General features: G+C 38.1%; 1 protein-coding gene across 2 annotated transcripts in view; it reads right to left on the bottom strand.

The window, feature by feature from the left end:
* Positions 1-27,191, bottom strand: part of SPATA17 (spermatogenesis associated 17) — a 95,586-nt gene that overhangs the window by 41,178 nt on the left and 27,217 nt on the right. For both annotated transcript variants that reach the window (XM_032215695.1, XM_032215696.1), the window contains exons 6-7: positions 20,648-20,771; positions 7,273-7,464 (exon numbers count right to left, since the gene is read on the bottom strand). In XM_032215695.1, coding sequence (XP_032071586.1) covers positions 7,273-7,464; positions 20,648-20,771 — 316 coding nt within the window. The remainder of the gene's footprint in view (positions 1-7,272; positions 7,465-20,647; positions 20,772-27,191) is intronic.

The raw sequence follows: 27,191 nt of genomic DNA on the forward strand, positions 1-27,191 counted from the left end.
ATTAAATATAGTAGTTCTTTTCCTACAACAACAATTGGGACCATATCACTTAGTGATGGCAATCCTGGTTGCCCATTCTAACCTCAGGATGATGTGGGTGGTTAAGCAGGAAGATGCTCATGCAAGGTGAGTGGGGGGGGGGGGGATGGAAGCAACAAATGTGCTGCGACCGGCTACCAGATTGAGCAAATGGGGCAATAGGGTTGTAGGTGAGCCAGCAAAGGCCATGGGAAGATTCGAGGGAGCAGATGGGCAGGCTAGCATAAGTCACAGGTAGGTGGGGGGAGTGCTTTGGGTGCTTGGGCACCATGAAGTGCAGAGACTGGTGAGATGCTATATATTATGAGATGCCTGGGATCTCATACTCTACAGGATGGGTATCAAACTCTTGGCATCACATGGCCATCACGTGACGTTTCAAGCTGGTGTGGGCGTGGCCTGCACGGGCCAACAGTTTGACACCCCTGCTCTATAGTGGTGGTTCCTCAGGAGAAAAACCATTGGAAGTGACCTACAGGAGTAACTTGTGATCAGCTTCCCATTGATTTTATTTGTAGGAAACTGGCAAGGAAGGTCACAATTCATGACCATGTGACTGTGGGACTCTGCAACCACTGTAACATCAATTTTAGCAGTCCTAGTTGCCATTGTTAAATGAGGTCCTCACTTTCAAATTCCTGCTGGCTTTCCCATTGCCTTTGCTTGTGGGAACCTGGCAGGATATGTTGAAAAGTGTGATCAGGTGATTGCAATTTGCTGCAACAACGTAATCATGAGCCAGACCTCAAGTGCTCAGGTCACAATCACATAATTGAGGGGATGCTTCAATGGCTAGAACCCTGAGGACCAGTCATAAGTCCCTCTTATTCAGGAACAAATTTGAACAGTGACTAAAAGAGCAGTCATAGCCTAAGGTCCACCTGTACAAACATAAAATTATAACTGTGTCATTGGGCAATCAAGGCATGTTTAGTTTTACAAACAGTTCAAAAAGTTTTGCTGCATTGAAGGAAACTTACATTGAAATCGCATTGGTTTGGCAAGAGTAACTATAGTTAAATCAGAATTGTCTAAGTATTTCAACATATAGGGAAATTACTATCACATTAGGAACATACGGCCCAATAGAAATTAAGTCCTTAAGAATTTACATAGATCAAACTCTTTCCACAGAAGCATAGTAGCAATATGGTTAGTAGGTGAATTCCAAACAAGAGTTGTGTGCCTTAGACAAACATAATTTTAGTGCTGGATTATGTTGTGCCCCTTTATCAAAGGAACCGGATTGTATTGCAGGCCACTGATTTGTATACAGCTTGAACCACATAGTTTTGATGTGCTTGGGTTTGATGAAGAAAATCCATTGTCTAAATACGTAAATATTTAAATTTGCTCTACTGTCTGATCATTTAACCCTGAGGAATGCAGCCTGAGTGACTTGACAAAAATCAGGATCCCAGTTTTAGTATAATTGATGTCAAATACTTCCTCAAAACAATAATTGGCTATTAGGCATTCAGACCTCATGTTAATTCAACTATTGTTTGCAACAATAGCAATGCATCATCTCCTTAGAGCAGGCCTGTCAAACTGGTGACCTGCAGGCCAAATGTGTCATGCATAGGCCATACCCACCTTGGCTTCACAAAGGCAAAAAATGTTGCAATATTTCATGATCCAGCCTATGATGCAATTGAGTTTTACCCGTGCCTTAGAGTTAAATTTCAGTGTGCTTACTGATTTATTTCTGTATGGCATCCTGAATTACGCGTGGTGGCCACAAGGGAGTTGATATACATATTGCATCCCTGTCTTATGTCTGGGATACTTGTTTGAGGTCAGATTTCTTTAGTATGGTGGCCTAGTGACTTTGGTCTAGTGGTTAAAGCACCAGGCTAGAAACTAGGAGACCTTGAATTCTAGTCCTGTCTTTGCTATGAAAGCTAGCTAGATGACCTTGGGCCAGTCACTCTCTCTCAGGCAAACTCCTCACAGAGTTGCTGTTGTAGGGAAAATAAGAGGAGGAAGGTCTGTGGGATAAGTTTGCGGTCCTTAGTTATTTATAAAAATAATATGGTTGGAATACAAAACAAACAAACCTAATTTCCTCCAAAAAGATCTGACTAGCAAGCTACAGTAGTGCATGAGAGACAAATACGTAGCTTTGGATCATTTTCCTTAATACATTTTAACCCATTTGTTTAATTGAGTTCTCTCTTTTTAGTTTTAGGTCCTATTTGGACAATAAATCACATTTAGATCATATTTATGTGGAAATATTGAAAATTCAGAAGAGTTCACAAGTGTTTAAACACCACTCTGCAAGACAAGTTTGTAATTGTGTTTATTTCTGAATTAAAAATCATACTTCAAATTTAACATACCTATCAACAGTATAAATATTGTCTATGTAAACTAAATGCCACTTTCCTTAAGTGAGATCTAAAGACAAGTTAATATTTATTCCTTAAACATTTGAAAGAAATGCAGCTCATACTTTAAACACTCTCCTTGAGCACTTTTTTGTTATTATAACATACGGTGGCTAATATGGAAAATACACTTAAAGTCAAATAACTGCTGTCACAAAATACTATGCCATAAGCATGGTTAGTAATTATAAATCCCCATTTTAACATGACCCAGCCATTTTCAGAATAGTGCATTCTGCTGGATTTTCTTTCCCAGCTGTTTCATCAGCTCAGACCAATGTCCTTTCTCAGAAATATACCTCTAAACTGTGTTGTCCACGGATTTAGCCGTGTGACTCCCATTAACATCAATAAGAGTCACACAGTTAAATCTACGCACAGCACTTTGAACATTTACTCCACAGCATACATCCCAGGGCACTGAAAGGATTAAAGTATTATACCGCAAATTTCCCCTCTAAGATACCAGAAAATAAACAAAACTCTTTTGTTCTAAAAGGCTTTAAGTTTCTTGGTGTCTAAACTAAGGAAAAGAAAAGATTACAAAATAGCCTAAAACAAGAGAAATATCAGATCAACACATTGTATAACAATTTGTGGTTTTACAATGGTCGATTATAATCAAGATACTCCATCCACCCTAAGGAATAGCTTAATTGATTTTAATTGACCACTGAACACCCCAGAAGTTTTTAATGACTTGAGATTTTATACTCCCTTTTCATGATTCCTACATAATGTAGACTTAACAAAGTTATACCTTCCAAATGTATGTTCCTGTTGACTTTTTAAATTTAATTTTTTTATTTGTGGAAGATTTAATGAAGTAAATTGAGTAAAAAGATTACATTCTCAGCAAGCTAGGTAAATTTACCACTTTTTTAAAACCTGAGGCTGCAAATGAGGCTAGTGGAAAATCATGTAAAGTGTACTAACAATGTAGTTTGTGTTTTTTTTTTAATTACTGAACTGATTTCAAAATGTGAAACATGTTCCATGTGAACACAGAACACATGAGCATCCTAGTCTTATCAGGATAAATTGTTTCCTACATTTTGATATTCCTGCTAAGGTCCCCTGCCTTGAGCACTATTATAAAAGGATTATAGCTATTTTAGTAAAATGTCATCAGTTCAAAACAATTGGAAGGGGGTGGTATTAAGAAGAAAAATGGGAAATAAATAGGAACAAATTACAAAGTATTGGGCTTTCCAAATATTCTACTCATTTAATTGTTTCCATGTCTCCATGATATCATTTACACTTCCCCCACCCCTCCAAATTTGGCAGCCATAGTGGGGAAGAATCAAAATAAAAGAGCTAGAAGGTAATCATTGAAAAGCAATGGGGGAAATCAACAAGGGATGCAAAGGATTGGACCCCTCCACAATGGGTTTTCTTGAATTCTAACTACCTCCTATATTAAGACTAAATATAGAAAAATAACAAAGTTTTCTTTCTTGTTATCCTGACCATTAGAAAAATGCAACTCTGGATGGTAAATTATTGAAAAAGAGAGGACCCAAGAAAATCAAGATGCAGGAAGATTTGCTCACTCACAAGTAGGAGTCTTACAAATGTGATGATCACTACAAAAGGAAATTGGGACTGGAGAAAAGGGGATAAAGGAATTCAATATTGCATCTGCGTCTGATGGTTTTATTTACCATATTTTTCAGAATATAAGATGCACCAGAGTATAAGATTCACCCAGGTTTTGAAAAGGCATTTTTTTTTAAAAAAAGTAGGTAGGTAGGCAGACGGAGAGAGAGGGAGAAAAAGAGAGAGAAATGCAGTAGGTAGGTAGGGAGAGAGAGGGAGAGAGTAGGTAGGTAGGTAGGTAGATAGATAAAGGGATATATATAGAGAAATAGAGAGACAGATAAATACGGTAGGTAGGTAGTGTGTGTGTGTGTGTGTGTGTGTGTAGATAGGTAGGTAGAAGGATAGATAGAGAGAGAAATAGAGAGAGATAGAGAGAGAGAGAAATACAGGTAGGGAGAGAGAGAATAGGTAGGTTGGTAGGTAGAGGGATAGAGAGAGAGAAATAGAGAGAAATATAGTAGATAGGTAGAGGGGAGAGATAGAGTATGTAGGTAGGTATATAGGTAGATAGAGGGGGAGAGAGAAATACAGTAATCAGGGAGGGAGGGGGGAGAGAGGGAGGGAGGGAAAGAGAGAGAGAGAGAGAGAAAGAGAGACATTTTTTTTTAGACATTTTATTAAGATTTATAGGCCGCCCTTTTCCCTGAGGGGACTCAGGGCGGCTTACAATCACAGGGAAGGGGGTGCAATATCAGAAGACAAACAATGTGCGAACAGAAGAAAATAATAAAACACAACTTTCATTCAACAGTCAACACTCGGGCGGGTAAATTGGGAACCTATCCCCAGGCCTGATGGGAGAGCCAGGTCTTGAGGGCTGCGCGGAAGGTCTGGATGGTGGTGAGGGTACGGATCTCGACGGGGAGGTCGTTCCACAGGGTCGGAGCTGCAACAGAAAAGGCTCTCCTCCGTGTAGTCGCCAGTCGACATTGACTGGCGGATGGGATTCGGAGGAGGCCCAGTCTGTGCGATCTAATCGGTCGGAGGGAGGTAATCGGCAGAAGGCGGTCTCTCAAGTACCCAGATCCACTACCATGGAGTGCTTTAAAGGTGGTCATCAGTACCCTGAAGCGCACCCGGAGATCGACAGGTAGCCAGTGCAGCTCGCGGAGGATGGGTGTAACGTGGGTGAACCGCGGTGCGCCCACTATCACTCGCGCGGCTGCATTCTGGACTAACTGCAGTCGCCGGATGCACTTCAAGGGCAACCCCATGTAGAGCCCATTGCAGTATTCCAGCCTAGAGATCACAAGGGCTCGAGTGACTGTTGCGAGAGCCTCCCGGTTTAGGTAGGGCCGCAACTGGCGGACCAGGCGAACCTGGGCAAATGCCCCCCTGGTCACAGCTGACAACTGGTGGTCAAAAGTCAGCTGTGGATCCAGGAGGACTCCTAGGTTGCGGACCCTATCTGAGGGGTATAAAATTTGACCCCCCAGCCTAAGTGTTGGAACATTGGCCAAATTGTTGGGAGGGAAACACAACAGCCACTCGGTCTTGTCCGGGTTGAGTACCAGTTTGTTAGCGCTCATCCAGTTCTTAACGGCCTCAAGACCCTGGTTCATCACGTCCACCGCTTCATTGAGTTGGCACGGGGCGGACAGATACAGTTGCGTATTGTCCGCATATTGATGGTATTTTATCCCGTGCCTCCGAATGATCTCGCCCAGCGGTTTCATGTATATGTTAAATAGTAGGGGGGATAAGACCGAACCCTGCGGCACCCCGCATGTTAGGGGCCTCAGGGATGATCTCTGCCCTCCGACCAACACCGACTGCGACCTGTCCGAGAGGTAGGAGGAGAACCACTGCAAAACAGTGCCTCCCACCCCCACCTCCCGCAGTCGTCACAGAAGGATACCATGGTCGATGGTATCGAAAGCCGCTGAGAGGTCAAGGAGAACCAGGATGGACGCATAGCCTCCATCTCTGGCCCTCCAGAGATCATCGGTCAATGCGACCAAAGCGGTTTCTGTGCTGTAACCAGGTCTGAAGCCGGACTGGAAGGGGTCAAGATAACTAGCTTCCTCCAAGGCCCGTTGAAGCTGGAAGGCCACCACCTTCTCCACAACCTTCCCAATAAAGGGGAGGTTGGAGACAGGACGAAAGTTGTTTAAAATGGCTGGATCCAAGGATGGTTTCTTCAGGAGGGGTCTCACCACCGCCGTTTTGAGTGCGGCGGGGAAGTGCCCCTCCCGAAGGGAGGCGGTCACGACCGCCTGGATCCAGCCATGTGTCACCTCACTGCTGTTGGCAACCAGCCAGGAGGGACACGGGTCCAGAATACAGGTGGAGGCACTTACAGCTCGAATGGCCTTGTCCACATCCCCAGAGGCAACATCCTGGAACTCAACCCAGAGATGATTTGCCAAGTAATCCTCCTGTGTCTCGGCTGGGTCTACTGCGGTGGAGTCCAAGTCCGACCGAAACCGAGCCACTTTGTCCGCCAAGAACTGAGCATAGTCCTCAGCCCTACCCTGCAAGGGGAGAGAGAGAGAAGGTAGGTAGATGTTTCCAGGTGTATTTATCCATGTGCTGGAGAAGGAAATTGCTGACAACCTGTAGCACCTAAAACTATGTCACTTGACCAATGTAATTCTCATCAATCCTTCTAACTAAACAGCTGTTTGAAAGGGAAAAAAAAGTTTTTGCACTCTGCAAACCTCCCCCAAATGGCCCGTTTTTCACAAAAATGGGCACATTTTTTTTAAAGGCATGAATAGCCTTGGGGGTTGGGCTTGCAAAGTGCTGCTGGGGGGGGGGAACCAGCAAAAAAAAAAAAATTGTCAAAAAAACTGCATGCATAGCCTTATGGAGGGGGGAACAAAATTGAGCAAAAAACCGCCTGTTTTTCACTTATTTCTGCCCTCCCAGGCCCCCAGGAGCTCTCTGAAAGCTTTAATAAGGCTATGCACGGCCATTTTGGTGAAGAGGCGGGGCTTCAGGAGGCAAAAAATGCTGTATTCTGTGTATAAGATCCACCCAGATTTTCAACCTCTTTTTAGAGGAAAAAAAGATGTGTCTTATATTCTGAAAAATACGGTAATTTGGTAATGAAACATCTCCAAGAAATAACCATGCTCAAAGAGCACCAAGAATCCCACAGTTCAATTGTGAACTGCACATATTCTCTTTGATAAGTAATTTATTGTTCTCTGGAAGGATCACCCTACAGCAACTTTAGAAAGAAATCAGCTGTTAATAGCATTGGGTACCTAACAGTCATTAAACATATTACCTGTGGTTTTTGTCTTCGAATTGGAGGAAGAGTTGACATCGTTTGTAAACTATAGGAGTCATCAGTTGGCCATGGAAGATCCATAACATTTTTCTCTATCTTCTTTTTGTGCCTCAAAGGTTTAGCTTTCTTTAACTGCATTTCCCATGGATCAGGTGACTTTCGATAGGGTGAATTATATATGCCTGCAATCTAAAATACAGTATTTTTTTTATGTTTATTCAAATTATATCAATGAAATCAATATAAATAATATTTCTTAAAAGTGTTTATTCTTGAATCAGAAAATGACAAAAATATGCTTATGCATATAATTGGCTTTTTACATCAACTACAATCTAGTTTTTCATAGTTTTCAAAATTCTTTCTGTAAGAAACCATTTCCATTGGACTTTAGGTACAAAATTTAAAGCTATAGTATAGCAAAAAGATTATATGTTATTGTTACCTTACATGATGTACACATGTAGTCCTTGACTTATGACCGTAAGGGACCCTGGAATTTCCATCATAAGTCATAAGTCAAAGCAACCACATAGCCAATTTATGATTCTTTTTTGAAGTTGTTGAACAAACTCCACAATATGTGAACATGGCAGTAATTTTTATTACTAGGTAATTAATTTTGCTTTCTCAGCCAGCTCCATTAATTTCATAATCCATTCTTCTGCTGTAGGAGTTTGCATATCTAAGTCTTGCTGTTGTTATCATATATAAGAACTAAGTCACATGTTTCTTCTCAATCTTTGTATATATCTTGTTTATCCACTTGTTAAGCAAACACTACAGTCAATAAGCATATCACTGTATTCCTATGGGTGATTTTTTCCTGGAAGCTAGCTTAAAAAGGCTGAAATGAGCATGGGAGGAGGGCTGTCATAATTATGAATGGTCGCTAAGTGACCAGTTGTAAGTCAAGGATTACCTGTGTTCCCTCACAGAATTAGAGTACATATAGGATCACAGGAAGATGCCTGAAAGGAGGTCAAATTATATGTCCAGTTCCCAAACACAACAAAACGTCTGAAGTTAATTCAAAGATTCTTTCAGTAGGAGCCCTGGTGAGCTCTCTCACCGCAGGTTAACAAGTCTGCCCATCTGGAAGATGAATAGTTATCTGCCACATCTATTCATCTTTGCCCCCTGCCTTTTATCTCCAGAGGTAGGGTAGGCTTCGCTAGCTCTTCCTTTCCAAGGATCAGCCACGGATTACTACTGCTCACCTCTCCTCTGCCGTCTGCGCAGCCACGTGTCAGTCACTGGATCCAGCTCTTCCTCCTATTCCTCATCACCCACCTCCAGATCTGGAAGTTGTTGACTCTCCATCTGAGGGCTGACAGTCCCCCCCCTCTTTCTCTGCCATCTCCACTCCCTCTTCCCCCTCAGAGCTCTCAGGTTGCCTTGATGCTGACCCTGAATCCCACGCCTCCTCCTCCTCCTCTGATTTGGCTGTTGGAGGGGCTGGCGGCCGACAGGCTACAACACTAGTACTGTATTATCTTATTATGATAGCTTTATGCACTAAAACAGATCTCCCCATTATTTCTGCATTCTGTTCTTTATGATAGGGTGGGATAGAGGCTGGATGATGGAACTTAAATGAATGGATTAAATATGAATGGAACTTAAATATTAAGGTCCATTCAAACTCCTATTATCACTTCTTACAGGAACTAAGGAAGGCATTAATAAATGTGACTTAAGTACTAATACTTTTAACTAGAGAAAACAGCTGAGAGCTTCTGCACTCAAAACAGGTGTTATATCCCATTCTTATATCTCTTCTGTGATTCAAGAACACTGGTAGTGTAGGGTAAATCATTTCTTCAGATAAGTTTGTTTCTATTGCTGATTTTGGCACACAGGAATGCCTGACAAACTTCCAGTTAACTGACAGGTTTCTAAAAAGAACCACTGGTTATAAAGGTTACCCCATATGTATCTGCTTTTAAATCTTGGATTGTAGACTAGCAAGACTAGTCACAATATTTTTTTACCTATTTCAGGAGATAAGAGAAGGTCTAAATGAGATCTTGTACACCACGGGTGTACGCCATGTCACGTTGCTATCATGTGATCTATCATGATGTTTTTTTTCCCCTTTGCAGAGATAGGGTGGGCATGGCCTGAGCATGATGCATCTGGCCCATGGGCCATCAGTTTTACACCCCTGTTAAAATTTGTTAAAATTGATAGTAGGATTTCATCAACATAACTACTATATGCTCTACTTTATATCTTTTATAAAATACCAGTAATACATTTTGAATAATAAATACAATCCATGGCATCTTATACATGATACCTATTTTACTCAGGTAATTTAAAATAAAGAATTCTTATATCTGTCTTCAAAGAGTATGTGCTCCTAATAATTGTGTCTGTCATTTCCTGCCTTACACACTCTTTAAGTGTCAAAAATAGAATTCTGCACTGCATTACAAAAGTGACTATAAAATAATTTATGTACAACTATGATGACTTGGTTATCCTTTTCATAATAATCCATATTTATTAATTTGCCCTTTTATCGTTACCAAAACTAAATTTATGTTTCTGTGAAATTATTCACAACAACACTGAGTAATCTCTTTTTGGTTTACTTATCTATCGTTCACGTTCCATCTTTGTATGAGTTAGCTAAATCACAGTTTGATTTGTTTGGCTTGGGCTAAGTGCAAAGCCATCAAGCTAGTTTATTTAACAAGCCAGCATTTTCTATGGTTTAACATGTAAATCAATCTATATGAAGATTAAGTAGGAACAAGGACTGACTCTTAATAAATCACTTTATCTACAAACCCATTTTGTTTCCTATTCCTACTCTTTCTAATTAAAATTATAGATTTTCTACCCCCATCCCCGCCACAATAAAGTCCCAAGTAATGTGGGGAGAACATGACACATTTTTTTCTGTATCCATGTCTTCCCAAGCATTTCTCACAAGAGCCCCTGTCAAACCTAGCTTTCTAGACATCATTTTTAGGAATAATTTTCTGAAGTGACAAACACTATAGGGAAATCTGTGCTAACGGTTAAAAAACCTACAACTGAGTTATTTGCAGTACTCTCATGCTAACTTCCAACTCAATAAGACCAAAGAAATCTCTGGGGAAGACTCTGCTAATAGCTTCTCACTGACCTCCTTGAAGCAGTCTTCTGCTGGATAGTGCACAGTGGTGAATATGGCAAATGAGGTGTGAAAGCTCTGTGGTATTCCCTCCTCTCTTTAAAAAAAACCCTATATGATTCTGACTCACTAAAAGAAGAAAAATGGAGCTACACAAACTATTTCTAGTTTTCTGCCCTAGAATTCTCTCTTCACTCATGCATGATCCATAAGCATTATTAATTTTACCAGATCCAGAGCTTATGAGCAAATGTATCATTTGTTATTCAGCCATCCTTAGCATTACATTAATATTTTGAATCATTTTAATGTTTCATTTTGCTTTCTTCGCATAATTTTAATCTTGGTAATGAGGATGGCGTGCAAATAAAAAAGAAAGGATTTGCTGGAAAGAATCAGGTTAAATGGATATCTTGTGTAATATTTTCAGTCCTATGGGTTTTTTTTCCAAACTGAGCAGATAATTTGTAAAGATCCATGTTTCTAATTTCCCTTTGATGATGATAATAAAGAATTATGTTATTTGCTTTGAATCACAGGGCCTATTAACATTGCTTGAAAACAGAATACTGTATTAGGAAAGAATACGTATGTTTTTGGCTGATGGTTGCCCAACATATAGAAAAATACTACAAGCAGAGTTACCAGTTCTCCAATGTTCTGCTAATTGGACAAAGTCTAGAGATCTTTTGAGTATGCAATCAATTGATTCAGGGATAAAAATATATGAACATACATAATAACTTTAGCTACTGCAAATTCTAACAGGTGCTTAACAACATCTTTAAAATACATTCTAAAAAGCATTCATAGACATCTTTCTTCCTCAAAACATAGGAGTTAACTAAATGGTTGCAGGACATCAAAGTAGCCAATTCAGGCTGAACAGATGATGCTTGTGCTATATGTGGAAGGAACTAAGCATTTAAAAGACTTTATTTTTATACAGACCTAATCTACTGTAATTACTCTGGGACAATAAGACATTAACCTATAAGGTTTGACCATGTTGTAGCTTGTCTAACTATGGTTTGCTTATCTAAACTTATCTAAGAAAAGCTTTTTGTTTATTTTCCAGCTCATTATTTTAAAAAAATGGAACATTGTAATAGTTTGCCTATCATTTATTTGCCTTTAACCATGAACTATTATGTGTGAATTTAAAAGCTTATTGTTAATTTGTTTCTGTGTGCAAGGTAAGTCATCTATCAGAAAACAAAAACAGTACGAAGCAAAACCAAATAGCAAAATGAAACTATTCTACAGACTAATCTGCTGTTACTGGTATTTTCATTTCCATCTTAGTTTGTTTGACAAGAGCCTGTTCACACCTTCCTAAGCCTCACAAATCATAAAGCCTAGCTTCTCTTCTCCCATTAGAGGAAAGGGAGATTTAAAGGGATCACAACAGTTATAATAGCATCTCAGCTTGAAGACATGTACAAAACACCACTTCACTCCCTATGGGATACCTTGACTTTTTCATCCCCAGATTGGAGATAAATACCTTGCAAAGTGAAGAGTTTTTATTTCTTTTCAGAAGAATATCTTCTGAAAGTTATTGTCTTGCTCTTTTTTTTTTTTTTGGTCATTCCAAATCATAACTGCAAGATCCAACAGTGACTGCAGATAGGTATTTCTAGTTGTCCTTCTCATATACTAATCATTATAGTCCTTAGGATCATAAAAAATTGCATACTGTATACATGTATATGCTAGACATACCTAGCTCCCTCAACTGTTCTTCGTGTGATTTAACCTCCAGATCCATTATCATCTTTATTGCTCTTCTTTGCACATTTTCTATGGTCTTAGCATCTTTTTTGTATCATGGTGATCAGAACTATACACAATATTCAAAGTGTGGCCTCACTAGTGCAGTATAAAGCAACAGTATCACTCCTTGTTATCTTGATGCCATCCCTCTGCTGATGCAGCCCAGGACACATTTTTTGGCAGCTGCAACACATTTCTGTCTCATACTTAAGCAGGGGACACTGAGATCTTTTTCACAGTTAATACTGTTGAGCCAGGTCCCATCTATTTTGTACCTCTGCATTTGGTTTTTCCTACCTAAGTGTAAGAGCTTACTTTTCTCACCACTGTACTGCATCTTGTTGGACAGGACCCAATGCCCAAATCCTTCTGGAACTTGAGCCTATCTTCCAAAGTAATAGCTATTCCCCCAGCTTGGTATTATTTGCAAGTTTGATGAGTTTCCTATCCCTTCAAGATCATTTATGAAGATGTTGAATAGTACTGAGCTCAAGACCCCATGCAACTCTCCATGTAGATACGTAAGTTCCATTGAGAACTACCTGCTGAGTACAGTTGGCCAGTCAATTGAGAATCCATCTAGTGGTGGTTCTATCTATCCCACATTGTTCTATCCTACCAAGAAGTAGGCTGTGGTCCACTTTACCAAATGCCTTGCTGAAATCAAAGTATATTATATTCATGGCATTTAACTTCTCTAATTTTAAAAAGGCAGTAAGGTTTGTCTTGCATTATCTGTTTTTAACAAACATATGCTGGCTTCTATTAATCACCTTGTTCATCCATATGTGTTTTATATATGCTCACAAATCCTCCACTTATCTTTTCCAGGATTTTCCCAGATATTGATGTCAAGCTCATTAGCCTATAATTCCCTGGATCCATGCATATATATCACATAATAATGTTAAAAGTTTATGATCTTGTGTTGTTGCATTAGTACTTGTCCAGGGCCACATGTGACCAGTGGGCTGAAGGTTGGTCACATCTGATCTAGAATAAGTACAATGTTGCTATGAGACAGTTCTGAGTGATACATATAAAATCCTTTAAAATTAAATAAATCAGCTTTCCAAAACATGTAGTGGATTTCTAAAATTTGAGATCAAAGTAGTAAATCAAGTTTCATTGATATCTAAATGGCTGTGGACATTTGCATATGGAGGTCTAAGAAAATATATTAAAGAAAGATCCACATGTAACAGCTCCACTCAAGAGAAGAAATGCTAGTTCACTGCTAGAAGCCCTCCTTAAGTTGCCAAAAAGAGGGAAGAATATTAGGAGTTTTGTTCATATAATAAACTGTTAAAAGTTCAGTTAGCAAGCACATTCATGGCATTACTTTTCTTTCTATTTAGTGCCTGAGGCTTATTGTGTTATCTAACCTGGAATAACCACTTTTTTAGACTTTATAATCCATGAAAAGCCTTGGTTAGAATGTTCAAATGAAACGGTTGGTACAATATGCAAGGCTAATGTACTATAGGAAATTGAATGACTGGGAGAATTAGGTCCTCAAAGATTCCTTTTTTAAAGTCTATGCTCTGTACTTTGTGCCTACTCAACATTCTTTATAACAGGATAGCATTGCTTCAGAAGTTGGGAGAGGAAAGTTATCTTTGTTGTTCTAATTATCCCAGAAGGATATAGAAGTTCATTCATAGAGACCAACTTTCACAGATAAATTAGGACAGAAAACAGTCTCCAATGCATGGATAACTCTACATCAATACATTGTTCTACTCCTCCCATTACCGTAGGATCTAAAAATTACCTTTGAGGAAAATATCATTCATATGCGGACTGAACAGTGCTTCAGATTCAAATGCAACATGTTTCAGAATGCACAGAATGATGCACACAACACTTGTCTGCAACTCCTTAAATCAAATGTGTTATTTCATAGAATGACACTGCAGTTGTAGAAGGCAAACCCATAATCCTGAGAAAAAATAAAAGTGCTTTAAGGAGTTTCTTACTTCATAGTTATACTTCTTAAATTACAGTAAATAAATCCTGTGTATATGTTAGTATCAATCATTGTACCTGAGATCTGTGATAAAATTTGATGCCATCAAATTGGACCCAATTCCTAGCGACTATATGGCTAAAAACCTTCTATCACAGCAATTCACGACTTTTTCAGGTATATTTCAGTGATCCTCTATTTACATCTTATGTTCAAAGTAGGTGCGTTTTGGCTTGCTAATGATTGATTTAAAGAAACAATATATTTTCTTGCAATCCATGGTTCTATTATTAATTTTTTCAAAATCCTTAATTCAAATTCGAATGCTTTTGCTTTCACTTTTATCCTAATATATAGGTTCATAGCCCTACACTACCACTGAGAAAACCATGGCTTTAACTATTCTGATCCTTGTTGTCATAGAAATATCCTTCACCCTTATCTAAATTTGTCGCTGCCTTTCTCCCTTGGATTAATCTCCTCTTTACTTCTCTAGCATGCTGTCTATCTTTATCTATTATTGAGTGTCAGAAAACAAAACAATATACCACCTTCACTTCTTCATTGTCAAATGCAAATTCCCTAAGCAGGCTAGTTAATATTCCTTTAGTTTTCTTATTAAATATTAACCCACATTTTTCACTATCTAATTTTGCTTTCCTAAGACCAATTCCTGAGCTGTTCCTTTCACCAAGTAAGTGAAAATTTAGTCTTCTAAATCTTTGCTTTCAGTTAACATATTATGATCTGCATATTTTCAATTCTTAATGTTTGAGTCACCACTTACTTGTCGCCACTTACAATTTTACTATGCTGATATTCATTGTAGGGTTAAACAAATAGGATAACATTAATATTTATCCCATTGTCTTTCTTATTCTGCACCCTCCTATTTCTCCAAATTCAATCTTTACAGTATCTTCTTTTTCATTGTAATAGTAGGTGGTGCTTAACTATGTTTTAATTTTTTTTAAAAAAACCTGCATAATATTATCATATTGAAGAACTGAAGCTAAAAAGCTACTAAAGTCTTTATGACAATGATTTAAAAATGTATATACAGAACATCTATATAATTTGTTTTACTTAGTATATATTCACATTATGAGAAAACCAGATTGCAAAAATGCAAAAGAATAGAGAGATTCAACTGAAATATTTCCTAGAAATGGAAATGCTGAATTAACACTGACCAATGCACTTCATCATAATTATCAGGACATACTATTGCCAAGGGATTTATAAAAATCCCACTCAGCAAATAATTGCCTTGCTGTTAGGAGATAGTCAAGAGTGTTAACACACTGTCACGAACCAGAATTTAGTCAGATATTCCATATTCAATTACTCTTGCTGAGAACAGAAAAAAGCATGATAGACTTTCAGCCACTACAATTATGCCTCCACAAGAATTCCACTGAACATTCCTGCTAATCTCCAGTTAGAAAAGTGGGTTTTAGATGTATTTCTGATGGGAGATATGATAAAAGAATCATCAAAGATGGGGGAAATCCTGATGTCAGCAGATCATGCCTATCTGACCAGAAGAAGAAGATCAGGAGAAAGGAGACCACCATTCTGCAGGTCTGAGTGATCATTGGTTAAGTGACAATAAAGGGATGAAGGGATTTAGGGGCAGCTGAGGCCTAAGTAAGAAGAAACTCCCATGGCAAGTAAGAAAATCATTAACACAGGGATGGTCTATTCTAGAGTTAGAAAGAGTCTCTATATTTAATGTAATCTTTTAACTTTACCAATATTCAAATGAAATGATAAACAAAATTAACAGTATGTCTGTATATAAAAATGGAGAGACATCAGATTTTTCCAGTGAATATCCAAGCAATCTGTTACTTGTGGGAAATTTGATATTTACTTTGGTACTCAAAACCTAAGGATTGATCTATGATTCTGATTGGATATGTAATATTTATATTAAATGAGCTTTTTGTCATGCTTATTACAATCGTATTATCCCAAGTAATAAAAGGGATAAGCAGATATGTATTCTTATGCTATTTACAGTATATCTTTTGAGCTGCCTAGAATCTTGGAAAGATTTACTACTAGTTTACATGTACATGAAATCTTTTTAACTCAATCTAAATATGGCTATTAATGTTGATGTTTTTCCCCTAAAGAGGACCATTTTCATAACAGATCTGCCAACATCTAGAAACGAGTAGAATAATAAATAAAAGTCAGCATTGGTTTGTTAAAACTTATTTCATTCTTCAACATAGTGACTAAATCAGGAGACCAGCGAAATATTGTGGACATTATATATTTAGACTTAAGTAAGGCATTCCACAAAATAGACCACAACCTACTTCTTCATAAGCTAGAAAAAAGTGGGATAGATTTCATCACCATCAAATGGATTTGTAACTGGCTGACAAATTTTATTCAATGAGTAGTCCTTAATGATACTACATCTACATAGAGAGAAGTAAACAGTGGGAAACCACAAGTTTCCATCTTAGATCCAGTACTCTTCAATATCTTCACAAACAACTTAGATAAGGGAATATAAGGGGAACTTACTTGACAGACTTGAACACTGGGTCCTATCTAACAAAATGAAATTCAATGTAGAGAAAAGTAAAATCTTATATTTAGGCAAGAAAAACCAAAAGTACAAATATAGATTGAGTGAAACCAGGCTTAATAGCAGTAATGATGAGTCTTAGTGGACAATCAATTAAATATGAGGCAACAGTGTGTGGCGGCAGCCAAAAAAGCCAATGAAATTCTAAGTTGCATTACAGAAGGATACAATCAAGATCAAGTGAGGTACTAATAACACTCTATAAAGCCTTAGTAAGACCACACATAGAATTCTGCATCCAGTTTTGGTCACTACACTATAAAAAGATGTTGAGACTCTAGAAAGAGTGCAGAGAAGAGTAATCGATATGATTAAGGGACTGGAGGCTAAAACATATGATGAACAATTGCAGGAACTGGGCATGGCTAGTTCAGTGAAGACAAGGATTAGAGGAGACATGATAGCAGTGTTCCAATATTTGAGGGTCAAGCTATTTTCCAAAGCACCTGAAGGCCAGAAAAGGAATAATGGATGGAAACTGAACAAGGAGAGATTCAACCTGGAAATAAGGAGAAATTTTCTGACAGTGAACGCAATCAACCAGTGGAACAGTTTGACTTCAAAAGTTGTGGGAGCTTCATCAATGGAAGCTTTCAAGAAGAAACTGGACTGCCATCTGTCAGAAATAGTGTAGGTTCTTCTGCTTGGGAGGGGGTTGGACTAGATGGCCTATAAGGTCCCTTCCAACTCTGTTAATTTGTTAATTTTATAGATGTCCAGCCAGTTTTTCCTAGAATCAGTCACATGCAGAAAATGAAATAGAAGAGGATAACCAGCAGCAAAATAGATGGACTGAGTTACAATGGCAATTAGTGCTGCATTTGGAGACTTAAGAGAACAGGTTAGGGATAGCCTGTCACGAAGAAACTCTATGCATGTGGTCACTATGAGTTGAAAATGACTTGATAGCACAGAATCAATATTTTTTTTTCTTCCTTTATATCGCTAGAAGAAAAGCATTTTCTCAAGAATTCTTCAACTAGTATTTAAATATCCACACTAGAAAATTGCATTTTGTTGTTGCCATTTTCAGATTAAGGATCTATTCATGTCCATATTTTTCAGTACTTCAAAAGTGAGCAGTCAACTAAAATTGGATCAACAGCCATTTCCTCAAGCCCCCCCCCTCTCCAAAAAAAGAGAAGAGGAAACAAAACTGGACAGAATTTAGATTTTACCTGATTATATATCCTGTACTGCCATGAACCATTTTACCTATAATATATTGATTACTTTTACTGGATTATTTAAAAGTGAAAAGCAATGTGAGCACATCATTTTTGTTTTCAGTTTTTGAAAGCCTACATCAATGTAGCTATAATGAACAACTCAGCTGTTTTAAATCCAGAAATAGTGTAAAAATAAACTTGTATAAATAGAATTGTTTTACAAATCAAAGTACTAGAATTAGCTTTCATGCAGGGTTTAGCTACAAGGACATTACTTAATAAAACATAAAAACTAATATTCTGACTATTTTTGTAGTTCTAATGCTACTACTGCTATTGATAAAAGCATTTGAATCAATATTTTAAATAGATCAACATTTTTGAAAAGCAGACTTACAACATAAACTTTACTGAGAAAATAGGAAAAGACACCTCTATAAGCCCCAAACACAAGAAAAAGAAATATTACATTCATTTTCCATTTTTGTTCATTCAAGGTTCAAAACTGTATATAATTTATGTTCAGTTAATAAAAGCCTTAACTCTAAAGTGTAATTTCCTCGTGTTTCCTACTGTTTCATTTTAAAATGGTTATTCATTTTCCCATATTTGATTTGTCATAAAAATAAACTTTTTATGCAGTCATTACCAAAATAATAAAATAGGAATAGTTTGTGAGGAACAAATGGTTCATATTTTTTGTTAACAAAGCTCCTTTTGTAAATAAATATAAATAATAAAAACAAATGAAGAAAAATAATAAGTAAATTCGAATTATATATTTCAAATCTTGTCAAATCAACAGAAATAGATATGTAAAAAGAGATTTTTTGTACTCTATGGGAGCATTTTTCAGTGCAATTATCTTGCACAAGGCAACCAGTAGGTGGAGCAGATAACATAATTTATGACTTGGGAAACATTGGCAAAGATTTCATAGCAGGTTTTTTCATAATTACAAGGATCATGAAGAAAGAATTTTCTTCAAACAAAGGAAGGCTTAAATGTGTTAGGTGTTACTTGACTAGTTATTGAAACCAAAGATAAACGAAGAACGTTGATTAAAAGCTCAATATTTCATAAGTATCAAGTTTTAGAGCTTGTCATTTATTTCTTCAGGCATCATCCGCTTCTAATGTGAGTTTTAATCAAAGTACAATTCTGATTCTATTTTTAACTTCTTTTCATGCTTATTTAATACCAGCTTTAAGCACACTGAAAAAGTAATGTAAAGGAATATAAAAAATCTGTATACTATAATGGATGCAAATAATTTCATTTCTTGAATAATATTTGCATTAACATGTTGTCCACGAGATCATAGTGAATGTGTAATACATTTCTATTTTGCAAAAATAATTGGGCAAGTGGGGGGGAGGTTAAAATTTGAAATGCCAGTTCTTAAGTAGTATCTCAATGAATACATTATATTTTCAGACACAATCATGATTTTTGCATGTTTATTCCCCAAACAGCTAACAAATGTAAACTACACTAAATTTGTTTTTGAACTTTTCTTCCAAACCATACATTTTCAATTTCCACATTAACTTTAAGGATGCTGATCTTCTGCCCTGAGTCCATTTTTCCATTTCCCCCTTCATTTAGAGGTTATTATACATTCTAGTTAAAGTTTTAAAACAACATGACATGTTTCTTTTGCAGGGTGATTATTTTCACAGTGCTCTTTCTGGCAGCATATGAATAATTCATTCTTAATAATATTCATGTATTAATTAGTCTTTTCTTCTGTTTCTTCACAAACAAACCTTGATTTCACTAAATTTACAATTAAAATAACTAATTTCTACTAATCAGTTCACTTTCCCATAATTAATTGCCATGCAGCTTATATAAACAAACTCCACCATTACTTATTCATGATCGATGTGACAGAGAGAAAAAAAGGGTGAGACAATTTTGGTTATGAAAGCACTTGACATTGTGATTGATCCTTGATTGTAGGAATGACACTTGTTAAGCAGCAAGTGCACATGCTTTTATAAAAAAAACCCACTAATATTCAATAATAAATTTGCTTAATAAAGATTGAAATAATTGTGCTGCATTTCCTAAATATAAATAGGTGGTACCTACAAACATTTATTCTCACCGATGAGAAATCAGATTTAAAAAGAGGAACACTTCCCATATCAAACAACTTTTCAGAACTGAAACATGTTTCTGAGGGAGTAACTAAATACTTTCAACAGCCATAAAGGAACAATGAAATTGTGCGGAGCCTAAAAGAGCTCTCCAGAAAGTTTTTAAAAGACATCTTACACTTACAATTTAATTCAAACACCACAGTAAAGGAAAGTAATTCTGATCCGAACTTCAGTTCAATTAAAATTTTAAAAAAACCAAATAGCTCTTTGGCTTAATAACTAGCTTTTGACAACTGAGATAACACAACAATAAGCCAGTCAAAATGAGTTTTTAAAGTGAGGTTATGCCCTTCCTGTTGTGTTATCACAGTGGCAAATCAAACTGCTGACTTGGGCTCTTTCTGCCAGCCCTGCTAATGCTGTCTCTATGAAGCTGCTGTCACGCAGCAGTCATGGTACCTGCTCTCGCCTATAGAAATGCACTAAATTGAACTCGAAGTAGTGCCTTTGTGATATCTTTTCAACAAGTCATGTCCCATTCAGCCTGCTAGTTTATCTTTGTCAAGCTAGGGGTCCCAGTGGTTTGCATGAGCTGTCAGGGACAGGTACACCAACCTGCTGAGTGCTAAGGAGGTAATGCATCTTTCGAGCTAGGTAATCCTTTTTCTTTTTTTCCCTTTCAAGAGCTTTTTTCACGTCTTCTTTCTCCTTCATCTCTGCAAACTCTTCTAGTTCTTTCCTGCATCAAAACAATTTTCCATATTACTTGTTTTTGAAAAACAGATGATTATAAAATTTTTAAAAACCCTTTTTCATAGCCTTTCTCTCCCAGTGATGATGATATGCTGATTCTGTTTATTGAAGTCATCAACTTCAGAACCTGCTAAGTCAATTTAGCAATGCAGACCTCGTAGTGTTAGAACAAAAGCAGGACAGCAGCATTCTATCAGTGTGCTGTTAATGTCTGACCTTTTTGTGTGATTTAGCTACATGCATGTTTTAGATTAAAAAAAAGTTTCCTCAGAAACTAGATATAAGGATTCTAATTTCACTAATTCTGAAATATAAACTAATGTTCTAATTTTGGGGAAGAACTAAGAAAAAGAAATAAAATATTCTATGTAATGTTGGAACATGAAGGAATCATACAGTACCGGCATGCATTTTGGAAGGGTAAGCAGCATTACAACAGAGTACACAGATCTTAAAATGAAATATTTAGGTGAGTGTGCAACATATATGTAGTAATTATAGGCAATTGTTATAGGGCTTGCAAGCAAGGAAATATCTGTCCTATTATTCATTAAGCCTCTATCTATTTTTCTGTGGTAGAAGGTGTCAAGAAATAGAAGAAAGATAGGACAGAATTCTATGAGAATTTGAAATTGTAGCTAGTTTATAAAAATTCAAATAGCAGGACTGAGAAAGTTCTTTTCCAGGGGCATTGTATAACTGCTCTTTGATCCTTGATTTCAGAGTCTAGTTCAGTAAAAAGACAGTCAAAGGACATTCTCTTTACCTCTTTACTCATTAACTCTTTTCTCTTTTGTATTCAAATATTGTACAGAACATTTATAGAAACATTGAAGTATCTTGAAGTTTAAATGTGAATACTACTATTGATGATACTGTACAATGGCATGCCCCTCCCCGCACATATATAGCCGTACACATACATATCAAAGTAATAGTTTAATTAACATTTGTTGGTAGTGGTATTAAGAAAGAGCTAATTTAAATTAACCTTGTATGTGAAAGACATAAATTTTGTTCAGTGAAGTATGTAGATTTAATAAATGTTAATTAAGTATGTTATGACCTTTTTCTGGGCATCTTACATAAAATACAATATGAAAAATAATTCACTTCCTGTAGGGTAAATATTTATAATACTTCAACATATTCCAAATCAATTAAAAACAGCAGACACAATCCATATTCCATAGAACAATAACAATCCCTATTAATAGGCATCTATCTATATATAGTATATTTTAATATACTGGCTTTAATATACTGCTTAATATAGAGCTCTCAGAGCTGAAGAAGCTTCTTGTATGAGAAGTGAAATGTCTTCAAAGAAAAACCAGAAAGTCCAGGCCTCTTGAAAAAGGACCTTTGAAACAGACTTTTTTCTAAGCACATATTAATGATATCATCACACTTATCATCGATCCTTGATCTGTGAATGTCCCAATCACTTTTTATGTACTTTCTCAATACATTCCCATTTATCAGACCATTATTTAAATAATCAGAATTATTTTCCTCTTTATTTATTAACTTGCATTACATTATCATAATTCAGAATATTGCAGAATCCTTCCCAAACGTTATCTCTGGTTCTTTGCTATCATAATTCACTAGAACATGAAATTAGCACTGAAGTGTGGATTCCAACTTTCATATCCATCCAAAATCTAGATGATACCAATTCATAATTTCTGATCTTAGTAGCGAGACCTTTTTCTTTTCCCTTTCCCTGTATATATTCAAGTTCACTCCATAGATTACTTTCATTCAGTCTTATTATAACTTTTCTCCCTTGACTTGCTCACAACATACCGTGTTTCCCCAAGAATTTCATTTATTATATTTATATTTATATGCCGCCCTTTTCCCCCGAAGGGGACTCAGGGCGGCTAACAAATCAAATCAGGGAAGGGGGGGGGGGGGGTACAGACAAAAAAATAAGTCTTATTTTCTTTTTACCTACAAAATATGGCTTGGGCTTTATTTTGGGGGGTTTATTGTTTTGGGATTGCTGGGCGGCTGCTCTCTTGCGAAACAGCTCTCAAAGAGCCAGGCACAGCCTCATGGGCGAATGGCTGTGTTGCGCTGTCGCAGCAGCGCAACACAACAGCCATGAAGTGACTATGCTCACGAGCAGCCACCCGGCAAACCCCCGTTGCAGCCAGGCACAGTGCCATTCAGTGACCTAGGGTATCGCCAAGCTGTGTGAATGCCTGTCCACTGTGGCCCGGCTCCCATGGCTTGGCGCCTTCCAAATGCCAGTGCACGGCTGGAGAGGAGGGTTGCGTGAGCGGCTGTTCTGCTCTCACTCACCCACCTCCCAGCCTCATGATGTATGGATTAGCTCTCATTATGGAACCAGGGCACCTCCGCCGCCATCCCAGCCTGGCTTTTTCAAATATATTTTATTCATTTTCACATTCCATTTTACAGTCACTTATATACTGGATATTTGCTATAAGAAAAGAAATAAAACAAAAGAAAAAAGAAAACACAACTCATCAATCACAACCCCACCTGACACTTCCATCCTCCATACACCCCATCTTCCCCCTCCAACTTTCCTTTCCTCCCTCTAACACTCCCCTCCTACTTCCCTTTCCCCTCAAACCTTCCTTCTCCCCTTGCTCCCAGCACGCCCTCCTTACATTCCCCTTACTCCTTCCTTACTCCTCCCTCTTCTTTCCCTCTACCTCTCCCCTTGGTGTATTCCTTTATTCAACTGTTGTTTATTAATATAATATGATAAAAAATAAAATAAACCAAGGAAAAAAAAAATAAAGAAAGAAAAAAAAAAGAACAACCGTATACAAGTGCATTCTTTTTCTTATTGAGACTATATTAACACCCACCCACCCACCCCCCATGAATCCCCATCCCTAATCCTCCCGACTTCCCAGGGCCCACACCTGGCACTGCCCTCTGTCTAAAGTATCTTATGATCGTATGGATTAAAAATAAAAGTAATATATATAAAAAAAAATAGATAGAAAGAAAATACAAATTATATAAAGGAAAAACAAAGAAAAAAAAAGAAAAGAAAAAAAAGAAAAAAATAACTCTTTGTATTAAGCTCAGCCCCCCATCTTTATTTATGTTTAAATAGTGTAAATCATTCTATATGTATTTTATTCTCGTCTCTTGCTTCTTTGTTATTTACCCCATCCTCCTGTAGATTCTCCAGTTCATCTTCCTTAACCTTATATTCAGATAAACATTTATACAAATTTGTGTAGACATCAGTATACAATCTAGCTCAAAATAATCTCACCAAACTTTCCCTTCTAGTAAAGTTTAAGCAGCGTGGATCATTCCACATATTCAAATATTACTTTACAGAAGAATCAGTTTGCATTCTATCTTAAAATGATCTCATCAAACTTTCCCTTCTAATAGGATTTAAACAGCGTAAATCATTCCGCATGCATTTTACCCTCGTCCCTTACTTCTCTAATATTTACCACTATTTCCCATAGTCCCTCCAAATAATCTTTCTTAACCTTATTTTCAAACAGTAATTCACACAAGAGTCAAAATTTATACAAATTTGTGCAGACATCAGTTTACAATCTAGCTCAAAATAATCTCACCAAACTTTCCCTTCTAGTAAAATTTAAACAGCGTGGATCAAATATTACTTTACACAAAAATCAGTTTGCATTCTATCTTAAAATGATCCCATCAAGCTTTCCCTTCTAATAGGGTTTAAACAACGTAAATCATTCCGCATGCATTTTACCCTCATCCCTTGCTTCTCTGATATTTACCACTATCAAATTTATGCAGACATTAGTTTACAATCTAGCTCAAAATAATCTCACCAAGCTTTCCCTTCTAATAAAAATTAAGTAGCATGGATCATTCCACATATTCAAATAATACTTTAAACAAGAATCAGTTTACCTTCTATTTTAAAATAATCTCATCAAACTTCCCCTTCTAACAGGATTTAAACAGCGTAAATCATTCTGCATGCATTTTACAAATATACATTCAGCATCACCCCACCAATATCCGATTCCGCTTTTTCTACCGGAGAGAGGTCGCAAACCCCCATTCAATCCACAACTTTGACGAATATTTTAGAATGTCTAAATCCTCGATCTCCGCTTTTCTGCTTCTCCGAGAGAGGGAGAGCTACCCCCTCCATCTTGCAGCCATGTGGTCTGCTGCTTGCCTTCTCCTTCGGCTTGTCTTTCCTCTTTTCCAAGTGAATCAGGAAGTCCCGCCTTCAAAGTCTTGTAATAGAAATCTCGAGCCTCCGAAACAGAATTGAGACGAAGTCTTTGATTCTCAAATGTGACCGTAATGCCGGCTGGGGCCTCCCATTTATATTGAATCTGATGATTTCTAAGCTCTTTAGTTAAGAAAGTATAGTCTCTTCTTGCTTTTAACATCTGGGATGGTATTTCTTTGAAGACAATCAAATCCTGGCCATCAACTCGCAACCTGTTATTGTAAAACTTTTGCATGATCGCGTTTCTGGATTCTTTTGTGGAGAAATATATAATTATGTCCCTCGGGAGCTGTCGCTGTTCCGCTACCAACGAATTCTGGCGATAGATTTTCAGAATCTGCCAATCAAAATTAAGTCCCGGGCTTCCCACCGCATGGCTGAAGGCTTCAACAAAGGTCTGTTTCAGATTCTCTCGCTCCTTTTCGCGGAATCCTCTGACTCTTATTGCAAATGCCTTCTTGTTAAAGTTTATCATAACGAGCTGTTCTTGAGTATCTCTAATTTTTTGTTGTAATGTTTGGATATTAGTAGTCAAATTAGAATTAGCCTCCTCCAAGCTTTCCAATTTATTCTCCATTTCAGCGGTATAATCTGTCAGGGCAGACACGGCTACAAACGTATTCGCCTTCATTTGGGCAATCTTAGACTTTAAATTACCATATAGCTCCAATACAAATTCTTTAATTTCTTGTTTAAAGTCATTGAGCATTTGAAAGAAAAATTCCTGTGTTAAGAATTCTCCAGTAGAGGGCGTAGGAGACAAGGGCAGCGATTTCATAGTAGATTCTTTAAATTCATTCGTAGATTCTTTAAGCACATTCGTAGAGAGATGCTTCGATTTTGACCTGGGTGCCATTATAAATAAACAAATAAACAGCGCTCTCGCTCCCCTCTGTTTCCCAAAAAAAATTATTTTGTTAAGGAGCGGTCTGCAGGAAGGTAAAGCCGGCTAAGTACATCCCCTATCAGTCACCAACGGAGAGAAATCGCCATTTTGAAGTCCGTTTAAACAAAGAAGCCTCTAGGACAAATGAGGCTGGTATTTAAGATAGTAATAAAAGCATAAATCTCACAGGGGTGGGACCCGCCCGTATTAATCCTAGCTTCAAACAACTTTGCTTTGTCCTGGGGGGGGGGGGGTCGCCTAGGGCTGCAAAAAAAAGCAGCTGAGAAGAACTGGCTGGAGATAAAGGCTCCGCTTACGCTGGATCTAATCTCCGTCCACAGCCAAAAAAAAGAAAAAGGCTGTGAATTACGAATAGACCCTAGCCACAGAGCTACTCCCTGCCCCTTTCTAGCCAAAAAGGGGTGATATCTATGATCTTATTTAGATATACAGACCAGATCTCTGAGAGGAGCTCCGTTGAGCCCTCTTTGGCGACAGACTCCGCCCCCAGGAAGTCCCCCCAGCCTGGCTTTTTCAGTGGCTTCCAACCCAAGTCTTTCGGCAGTGGCCGCTCTGGGCGCACACTCTATAGTTGTACGCTCTGCAGGCAGCTGGCCCACAACCATAGAGTGTGCGCCCAGAGCAGCCACTGCCAAAAGACTCGGGTTGGAAGCCGCAGAAAAAGCCAAGCTGGGATGGTGGCGGTGGTGCAGGTGCCCTGGCTCCATAATGAGAGCTGGGACATGCATCATGTGGCTGGGAGGTGGGCGAGCAAGAGCAGAACAGCTGCTCACGCAACCCCTCTTTCCAGCCGTGTAGAGCACCATTCACTGGCATTTGGAAGCGCCAAGCCGCAGGAGCCGGGCAGCAATGAACAGGCGCTCATGCGGCTTGGCAATACCCCTAGGTCAGTGAATGGCGCTGTGCCTGGCTGCAAAGGGGGTTTGCTGGGTGGCTGCTCATGAGCATGGTTGCTTCATGGCTGTTGTGTTGCGCTGCTGCGACAGCGCAACACAGCCATTCGCCCATGAGGCTGTGCCCAGCTCTTTGGGAGCCCGCTCGCAAGAGAGCAGCTGCCTGGCAACCCCTCTCTTCAGCTGGGCAAAGTGCTGCTCACCAACCTAGTGGTATCTCGAAGGCACCAAGCAACGTGATCACCTTTGCTTCACCTCAGGTTCCCGCGGCTTGGCACCTTCGGGATACTGCTAGGTTGGTGAGCAGCGCTCTGCCTGGCCAGAGGTGGGGGGTTGTCCAGGGGGCTTATATGCAGGGGGGGGGGTTAT

This window comes from Thamnophis elegans, chromosome 4 (genome assembly GCF_009769535.1).
Source record: "Thamnophis elegans isolate rThaEle1 chromosome 4, rThaEle1.pri, whole genome shotgun sequence".
Classification (NCBI taxonomy): Eukaryota; Metazoa; Chordata; class Lepidosauria; order Squamata; family Colubridae; genus Thamnophis; species Thamnophis elegans.